This window comes from Perca flavescens, chromosome 19 (genome assembly GCF_004354835.1).
Source record: "Perca flavescens isolate YP-PL-M2 chromosome 19, PFLA_1.0, whole genome shotgun sequence".
Lineage (NCBI taxonomy): Eukaryota > Metazoa > Chordata > Actinopteri > Perciformes > Percidae > Perca > Perca flavescens.
This window is the reverse complement of record NC_041349.1, coordinates 8,902,357-8,912,356: the sequence shown is the minus strand read 5'-3', so window position 1 is coordinate 8,912,356 and position 10,000 is coordinate 8,902,357. Positions and strand designations below refer to the sequence as shown.

General features: G+C 41.1%; 2 protein-coding genes across 2 annotated transcripts in view; both read left to right on the top strand.

The window, feature by feature from the left end:
• Positions 1-477, top strand: part of LOC114546211 (FH2 domain-containing protein 1) — a 35,237-nt gene extending 34,760 nt beyond the window's left edge. The window contains exon 14 of the mRNA XM_028564900.1: positions 1-477. This exon is cut by the window's left edge and continues 272 nt beyond it. Within this exon, the coding sequence (XP_028420701.1) occupies positions 1-353 (353 nt within the window). The 3' untranslated portion in view covers positions 354-477.
• Positions 478-3,713: 3,236 nt separating this feature from the next.
• Positions 3,714-10,000, top strand: part of LOC114546210 (ABC transporter F family member 4) — a 51,210-nt gene continuing 44,923 nt past the window's right edge. The window contains exons 1-2 of the mRNA XM_028564899.1: positions 3,714-3,965; positions 5,618-6,984. Of these exons, the coding sequence (XP_028420700.1) occupies positions 5,656-6,984 (1,329 nt within the window). The 5' untranslated portion in view covers positions 3,714-3,965; positions 5,618-5,655. The remainder of the gene's footprint in view (positions 3,966-5,617; positions 6,985-10,000) is intronic.

Genomic DNA, 10,000 nt, shown 5'->3' with positions numbered 1-10,000 from the left:
AGGCCGGCTCTTCTTCCTCGCTTCAAGGCTTCGCCCGAAGCACCGCCTCGTCTTTCTTCAGACAAGCGCACGCCACTCTCTCGGACTCCTCCTCTAAATCCTCCTCTTCGCCACGCGTCACTTCTTCTTCTTCTTCTTCGCTGCCTCTCACCCGAGCTGGCTCGCTGAGAGTCCCCCGGTCCGCAGACCTCCTAAACCTGTCCTCCTCCTCCTCTTCCTCGCTGACGGGGTCTCAGAGCGCCAGGGCCAGTCCTCGCCGGGTCCCACCGGTGGCCCCTAAAGGCCACGGCGGCGGGCGGGACGACAGCGGAGGCATCTCCGCTGACAAGTCGGCCAGGCCGAGCTGGAGATAAGAAAAAGATAGCCATGTACCCACCTGACCAGCACTAATCATTTCTGGTAGAATAACAAGTCTCTATAAAGAGGTAGAATACAGAGATGTCAGCGATAGATTTACTAAACAACAGCCTTGGACCTGGAAAAAACATTTAAATGCTGATGAGAAAAAGAGACTTGGAAAAAGATGGTAGAAAGAAGGAAGGAAGTAAGACAAGAATAGGTCAAAATAGTATCAAAAACAGTGACATAACTTCGAAAAAAGCGAGAAACTTGTAAAAAGTAGAAAAACAAGTCTCTATAAAGAGGAACAGCACAGCGCTGTCAGCGATAGATTTACTAAACAGCAGCCTTGTAATTAAAAAACATTTAAATGCTGATGACAAAAAGAGACAAAAACTGTAAAAAAGACAAAAACTTGGAAAAAGATGGTAGAAAGAAGGAAGGAAGGAAGGCAAGAATAGGTCAAAATAGCATCACAAGCATCAAAAACAGTGACATAAGAAGAAAAAAGCGAGAAACTTGTAAAAAGTAGAAGGACAGCAGAAGGAAGGATAGATTAGGTCCAAAGAAGGAGACACAAATGTCACATTTTTGGTAGAAAAGTCTCCATAAAGAGGAACAATGTTTTGGACAACAGCCTTGTTACTATTAAATATTTTGTTAAATATCTCACATACCCCCTGTAGTCCTCCAGAGGACCCCTAGGGGGGGGGGGACACGTACCCCCATTTGAGAAACACTGCTCTGGAGCATGTAAAGTAATGGAAAAACTCCGTAGGAATATAACGTAAAAGGAATTAAAGCTCCCTAAGATGACCCATTACTGTTTATGCCTCTGTTCCTTTTCCTATTAGCGTGGTACCAACTAACCCTTACTGTGGTGTCTTCCCATCCATCATGTAACTATTATTACTTCTGGGTCAAAATTATAAAATTAAAACATTTTTTTTTTTTTTGGTGAAGTTCAATTTTCAGTCACAAATTAATTTGATGTTTTTGTCGATTCTTTCTTTTTTTATTTAATTTTTTAAAGATAATTTTTTGGGGGCTTTTCTGCCTTTAATCGACAGGATGCAACTGTTTTTTTTTTTTCAGGGTCAAAATTTCAAATAAAAACTTTTTGGCAACGTTGGTCACGTTTAAAAAAAAAAATAAATAAAATAAAATTAACTTTTTTCCAATTTTTTAGTCACAAATTTTCAATGTTTTTTGTCAATTTTTTAGCACTTTTTAAATTAAATTAATTTTATTTTTTGGGGGACTTTTCCGCCTTTAATCGACAGGACAGGTTAGGTGAGAGACGGGGGCAAGACATGCAGGATATCGTCACAGGTCGGACTCGAACCCTGGACCTCTGCGTCGAGCAATAAACCTCCAAGTAAACGTGCGCCTGCTCTACCCACTGACCAACCCGGCCACTTTTTCCAACATTTTTTGATCATATTTTTATTTAAAACGCTATAAAATTGAATAACGCACCCAAATTCAATACATAGATATAAAAAACTTTTTGAAAATGGGTCAAATTAGACATTTTTTCAAGGGGAGATCTAGGAAAGGAGAGAAATGTCAGTATTCATAAACGTGTAAGGAGATTTTTCATTAAAAAGCTGTGGGTTTCTGCGCTGTTTGTGGCATTTCTCCGTCTCCTCCAGGATAATGCTGCGTTCAAGGCAACTCGTAACTCATGTTTTTTACGACCTTCTACCGGTGAAAGTGTCCTGGAACGGCAGTCAAACCCGTAACTTACTCACTACCCCGTGAACTCGTAACAGATCGTTGTACTCCCAGTTAGTTCTTTACACACACACACACACATAAACAACAATGGCGCCCCCTGTTGATGCTGTACAGACGCCTGCTATTAACAGTGAGAAATAGAAATAAATAGACAACGTAAAGTAATTCCTCACATTGTAATCAAAGCAACACACATACGATTGTGTACCACTACAGGTTATGTTTATTAAATGAAGCCCAAAATATGTTGCCGACTAGAAATCGCTAGTATCAGCTAGCGCTAGCTAACGTCAACGGTAAGGAGTCGCTAGCTAACGTCAACGGTAGGTAGCCGCTAGCTAACGCTCAGAGCCGGCCAGACCCATAAGCGAACTAAGCGGCTACTTAGGGGCCCCATGGCTACCAGAGGGGCCCCCAAGAGCTCTTGAAATGTCCCACAATAGAGCTCATAACAGAGCTGGTCTATTTAAAGATAGCATTGCTGCTAATAGGGTCTCACATACGTCTTTAAATGCGTATTTGTACATTATGAGTGCTTAAACTAATATTTACAGTACACAAGTTGGTGTTACAATGTGGAGAGTCCCCCCAAACCATATCCTGCTTTGGGCCCCCCAAAAGTCTAAGGGCCGGCCCTGCTAACGCTAGCTAACGCTAGCTAGTATGGGAGCTAGAAGGGTTTGTCGTGACTTTGCCTTGAGCGCTTAGCAAGTCGTGAGTCGTGACTTGAAGTCATAACTTTAACAGGCTAACGATTGAGTGTCTGGAACGCAGCATTATAAAAAAACTTAATTATTATGTCCTAAATTTTGATTCTGCACCTTTTTAACTTCACTAACAAAGCCGAGGAATATCTGTACATCGGGCTGTGATTAAAATAGAAATCACGTGATTGATTTTTTTTTTTTTTTTTTTTTTTTTTTAAACAAATCACAGAATGATGAAGTTTGATTGGTTGAGACAAAGAGATATTTAAAACAGTGTCTGACTCACTGGGAGAATTCTGCAGTGCCAAGTTTGTTTATATGAGGATATTTGTATGTGTATGTGTCTATTTATGTATGTCTGAAGTTCATATTATATATATATATATATATATATATATATATATATATATATATATATATATATATATATATATATATATATGTATATATGTATGTACTTATAAATAAATAAAACATTATTCCTCCATCACACACACTGTTTCTGTTCATCAGAAGAAACGACTCGGTCTTCTTTTGTCGGCAATTTATTTTGTTTAGATTTTTTTTTCCCAAAGATAATTATTCTCTCTCTACCTCCCTCTCTCTCTCACATTCTCTCTTTCTGTCTCTCTCTCTCTGTCTCTCTCTCTCTCTCTCTCTCTCTCTCTGTCTCTCTCTCTCTGTCTCTCTCTGTCTCTCTCTCTCTGTCTCTCTCGGTCTCTCTCTCTGTTCTCTCCCTCTCTCTCTCCCTCTGTCTCTGTTTTTCTCTCTCTGTTTAATCATTAGGGACAGCCTTAGTCTCGTTTTATAATATAATATAAAAAAAGATAAAAATAACTACATATTAATAATTTGCTATCCTGTCAATAATATTTATTTCTTTTGTTACGCGGGTAACGTAAACAAGGTATGTGACGTCATCGAAGCGCGCCAAACAAACGCTCCATGTGCAAAGCCAAGTAGCGGAGAGAGAAAAAGTTTAGTGTGTGTAGTTTGTGAGAGGAAACTGAAAGTATTTAAAAAGCAACACACATATATGAAGAGGAGAAGTTTATCTTCAAGTAGCGGAGTTGGATTTTTTTTGCTAAACTATAGCACGATGAAAGAAAAGAGAAGAAATCCCGGCGTTTAAAATTTAAAGTCCTGGTGGAGAAAATCTGTGTTTTTTTTTTTATAAAGGTAAGTAATTTATTAGACAACTTTTAGACACACGCACGCTCACATACACACACAAACAGACACACACACATCTCCAGATGTGTTGATGTTGAATATTTGTGATGAATTGAGGAAAAGTAACCCAATGGGACAAAAGTGCATCGTATATTTGGTCCATAATAAGTGCTTTTTTTGCCACTGAAATGCTCAGATTAATTTTCTAAGTGTGTGACAACATTATGGAAATGATCCCTACAGAAAATCTATTTGAGACCTTTCTGTTTAACCAGAAACAGCGCTGAAGTCGCCAGCGCTAAACCCACCAGACTCCATTTAAAAAAACGATACTTTTAGCGTGTAAAGAGTCGACGTATTTGTACATGTAAATCTGTAAACTATGTGTTTATGTCAACCAAAACTAGAGTTGTGATGGTTGGAAAAGTGGAAAGACGACCCAGTACAGCTTTTCATAGTTTTATTTAGTTTCTGTCGACTTTGAATGAAGTGTATTTTACGATGCTAAAATCACTCTTTATTTACATGGAGTCTGGTGGGTTTAGCGAACGAAATATCGCGGAAGATTTTACCATTTAAAAAAAAGGATCTTACTCTTTAACAGGAAGGTCGACCTCCTTAGAAATCCTTTCCATAATGTTGTCAGACACTTAGAATATTAGTCTGAGTCTGTCAGCGGCAAAAACGGCACTTTTGAGAAGGTAAATACAAGCTGGACAACCTCTTAACTTAAATTGTAGCTCGTTTCGCTGCTTAATACTGGACCAATGTCAAAGATTGCTGTTCCCATCAATCACTAAGACACAAAAACATAGGAAAATAGGATCCTGGTTGAAAAAATATAGTTAGTTGCACTTTAAGTTAAACTAATATTTTTTTCTTTACAGATACAAAATTAAACAAAAAAAAAGCCAACAAGCATGTCAATTATTCAGGCTTATTGTTTTTAAAACTCTGGAGCTAGCCAGGCTAGCTGTTTGTCTCTGTCTGTATGCTAAGCTAAGCTAAAGCTACTTGCTTTCCCATCCTACCTTTGCGCTTAACATACAGACGTGAGATTAAAAAGTCAGTGTCAGAAAGAATTTACCCCCCCAAATGTATGTGATATACTTAATCTTTAGAAAGCCTCTCGGATAAACAGGGCTGTTTTTCTGACACCATGGAAATCTGGCTTTTGGAGTCTTTGAGATTGTGTCCACCTGATAAATATCTGTCCAATATTCTCTCTCTTTTAGCTGTTTTTGGTCTAAATCAATTTCTGAGGGAAATACAGTATCTCACAAAAGTGAGTACACCCCTCACATTTTAGTAAATATTTCATTATATCTTTTAATGGGACAACACTGAAGAAATTACACTTTGCTACAATGTAAAGTATTAAGTGTACAGCTTGTATAACAGTGTAAATGTGCTGCCCCCTCAAAATAACTCAACATACAGCCATTAATGTCTAAACAGCTGGCAACTAAAGTCAGTCCACCCCTATGTTAAATTCCCATAGAGGCAGGCAGATGTTTATTACAGTGTTGTCCCATTAAAAGATATAATAAAATATTTACTACAATGTGAGGGGTGTACTCACTTTTGTGAGATACCGTAGCTTGTTTCTTTAGCTGCTAAATGCTTATTTAATGTGTTGATGTTTGGGTCTTTTTAAGGACCCTTCTTTGTTCTGCTGCCGTGTGACGAACAAAAGATGGACAGAGAGCGTCAGGAAAGGAGAGAGGAGGAGGAGGAGGAGGAAGAGGAGGAGAGGGACCGAACGCTACAAACTCCATCCAGAATGGCCAAGGAAGAGGAGGAGAAGGAGAAGTACAGAGCGCTACAAACTCCATCCAGGACAACAGAAGAAGAAGAGCAGGAGGAGGAGGAAGAGGAGGAAGAGAAGGACCGAATGCTACAAACTCCATCCAGGACGACAGAAGAAGAAGAAGAAGAAGAAGAGGAGGAGGAAGAGAAGGACCGAATGCTACAAACTCCATCCAGGACGACAGAAGAAGAAGAGGAGGAGGAGGAAGAGAAGGACCGAATGCTACAAACTCCATCCAGGACAACAGAAGAAGAAGAGCAGGAGGAGGAGGAAGAGGAGGAAGAGAAGGACCGAATGCTACAAACTCCATCCAGGACAACAGAAGAAGAGGAGGAAGAGGAGGAGAAGGACAGAGTGCTACAAACTCCTTCCAGGACGACAGAAGAAGAAGAAGAGGAGGAGGAAGAGAAGAACCGAATGCTACAAACTCCATCCAGGACGACAGAAGAAGAAGAAGAAGAAGAGGAGGAGGAAGAGAAGAACCGAATGCTACAAACTCCATCCAGGACGACAGAAGAAGAAGAAGAAGAGGAGGAGGAAGAGGAGGAGGAGGAAGAGAAGGACCGAATGCTACAAACTCCATCCAGGACGACAGAAGAAGAAGAAGAGGAGGAGGAAGAGGAGGAGGAGGAAGAGAAGGACCGAATGCTACAAACTCCATCCAGGACGACAGAAGAAGAAGAAGAAGAGGAGGAGGAAGAGGAGGAGGAGGAGGAAGAGAAGGACCGAATGCTACAAACTCCATCCAGGACGACCGAAGAAGAAGAGGAGGAAGAGGAGGAGGAGGAGGAAGAGAAGGACCGAATGCTACAAACTCCATCCAGGACGACCGAAGAAGAAGAGGAGGAAGAGGAGGTGGAGATGGAGATGACGAAGGCAGCCGCCAAAGACAAAGTCCTCGGCCGACACATTGCGCTCTCCTCCTCTTCATCCTCCCCCTCTTTTCCTCTCCTCTCCGCCTCTCCGTGCCGAGGAAGAGGAGGCGAGGAAGAGGAGGAGGAGGAGGAGGAGGTTCGGGTCGCCATAGTTTCCATCGAGGACGAGTCATGTCCGTCGTCCGAGCCGTTTGGCCCCGCCCACCTGGAGACGGCCAATCGGATCGCGCGGACGGAGGAGCAAGGACACACTGGAGGAGCAGAGGAAGAGGAGGAAGAGGAGGAGGAGGAGGAAGAGGAAGAGAACGCAGACATGACGTCACCATCTCTTCACCTGCAGGTAAGACGGCTCAGGGTTGTTTTTAACACGCAGGGACATTATACCTAGAACCAGTGGTGTAGTCTAATGTATTGTAGTTGGTATACTGTACTGTATATACTGTGTGTGTGTATATATATATATATATATATATATATATATATATATATATATATATATATATATATATATATATACACACACAGACACAGTACAGGCCAAAAGTTTGGACACACCTTCTCATTCAATGCGTTTCCTTTTTATTTTCATGACTATTTACATTGTAGATTCTCACTGAAGGCATCAAAACTATGAATGAACACATATGGAATTATGTACTTAACAAAAAAGTGTGAAATAACTGAAAACATGTCTTATATTTTAGATTCCTCAAAGTAGCCACCCTTTGCTTTTTTATTAATAAGGGAAAAAATTCCACTAATTAACCCTGACAAAGCACACCTGTGAAGGTAAAACCATTTCAGGTGACTACCTCATGAAGCTCATTGAGAGAACACCAAGGGTTTGCAGAGTTATCAAAAAAAGCAAAGCTTTTTAATTTTCCTCATGTTGTTGTCCTGTTGAATAGTAAGACCAGTTTGTCTTTTTTTTTCTACCATGATTCATGGGTTATATATATATATATATATATATATATATATATATATATATATATATACACACACCCCCCTACACCAAAGGCAGATTCATGCATGCATGCATATATATGCATGCATGCATGCATATATATGCATATATGTGTGTATATATATATATATATATATATATATATATATATATATATATATATATATATATATATATATATATATATATGCATGCATGCATGCATGAATCTGCCTTTGGTGTAGGGGGGTGTCCTCCCCCAGGATTATTTTGAGCATCCAAGACTTAATTTTCTGCATTCGGATACACTTTTATGCACCAATTCACGTTGGGAATACCTTTATTTAGCCTATGTGAAGAAAAATAACAAAGATGACAATTCTATATAAAAAAATATATATAATACAAAATATGTTGTTGTGTGTCATGGGGCATTTTTAAGTGGCTATATGGAAATTCTGGAGCTTTCTTAGTGGGTATACTGCGTTTACCTGCGTATCATGTAGACTACACCACTGCCTAGAACACCGAGCTTCTGCCTGTTCAGGGACCTAGCAGAAACATTGGAAGTTTCAAAATGTGATTTTGCGGTACTAAAGGCTGTCCCGGTGGTCCTACGAGTAGAGGATTAAGAAAAAAATCAATACACTTGAGTATAGCGATATTTTATTTTGCAATACTGTATCGATTTTCAAAAAGGCAATATAGATTTCTTTTATTTATTTAAAAAAGAAATATTCATGTAAGACAGTGGTTCGCGTTTATGTTGTGTTTAAACCCCCTACCGCTAGATGGCTATGCTGAGACACACCACTAGTGTCCTTGCCTAACAGTGCCTAACAGTGCCTAGCAGTGTCTATTCAATTCAATTCAATTTTATTTATAGTATCAAATCATAACAAGAGTTATCTCGAGACACTTTACAGATAGAGTAGGTCTAGACCACACTCTATAATTTACAAAGCCCCAACAATTCCAACAATTACAGTAATTCCCTCAAGAGCAAGCAGTGCGACAGTGGCGAGGAAAAACTCCCTCTTGGGAAGAAACCTCGGACAGACCCAGGCTCTTGGTAGGCGGTGTCTGACGGGCCGGTTGGGGGTGTGATGAACAGTGGCGATAATAGTCACATTAATAATGGAACAGTGACTGGATGTAGCGGGGAGCTGCAGGAAGCAGCAGGGTTCAGCAGGAAGCAGCATGACATTGCAGGGCACCGCTGAGCTCGGCAGGGAGTGCAGCAGGACCACGGCGACAGCTGGAACCAGGATCTTGGTGCCAACGTTCTCCAAGGAAATACGCTGGGGGAAAAAACATAAGGACTCCGGGGAGTAAACTCCCCAGAAGCTAGAATTAGTAACAAGCATTTCTGGGACTGGATACACACAAATAGTAATAGTAAAAGTAATAGAAAGGGAGAGGAGAGAGCAGCTCAGTGTGTCAGAGGAAGGAAGTCCCCCGGCAGTCTAGAACTATAACAGCGTAACTATAACAGCGTAACTATAACAGCGTAACTAAGAGAGACAGGTCATAAGGAGAGGTAGCTTTTTCGGGCTTAGAACTCTCTCCCTGCCGGATCGGGCTTGGCTGGTCTGCCTCCCTCTACTTTGTTATGTATTATTAATTTAACAATTATGAAGAGAAGCAGGTGGGCCAGTTAGGTGAACACTGCAACTCCTCACTCCCTAACTATAAGCTTTATCAAATGGAAGAGTTTTAAGTTCATTCTTGAAAGCGATTACAGTTTCTGCCCCCCGAACCCAGATTGGGAGCTGGTTCCATAGGAGAGGAGCCTGATAACTGAAGGCTCTGGCTCCCATTCTACTTTTAGAGACTCTAGGTACCACCAGTAACTCTGCATTCTGGGAGCGCAGTGCTCTAGCGGTGTCTAGCGGTGTCTAACCGTGTCTAGTAGTGCCTAGCAGTGTCTAACAGTGTCTAGCAGTACCTAACAGTGTCTAACGGTGCCTAGCAGTGTCTAACGGTGCCTAGCAGTGTCTAACAGTGTTTAGCGATGTCTAACGGTACCTAGCAGTGTCTAACGGTGCCTAGCAGTGTCTAACGGTGCCTAGCAGTGTCTAACAGTGTTTAGCGATGTCTAACGGTGCCTAGCGGTACCTAACAGTGTCTAACGGTGCCTAGCAGTGTCTAACGGTGCCTAGCAGTGTCTAACAGTGTTTAGCGATGTCTAACGGTGCCTAGCGGTACCTAGCAGTGTCTAACGGTACCTAGCAGTGTCTAACAGTGTTTAGCGGTGTCTAGCGGTACCTAGCAGTGTCTAACAGTGTTTAGCAGTGTCTAACAGTGTTTAGCGGTGTCTAGCGGTACCTAGCAGTGTCTAACAGTGTTTAGCGGTGTCTAGCGGTACCTAGCAGTGTCTAACAGTGTTTAGCAGTGTCTAACGGTGCCT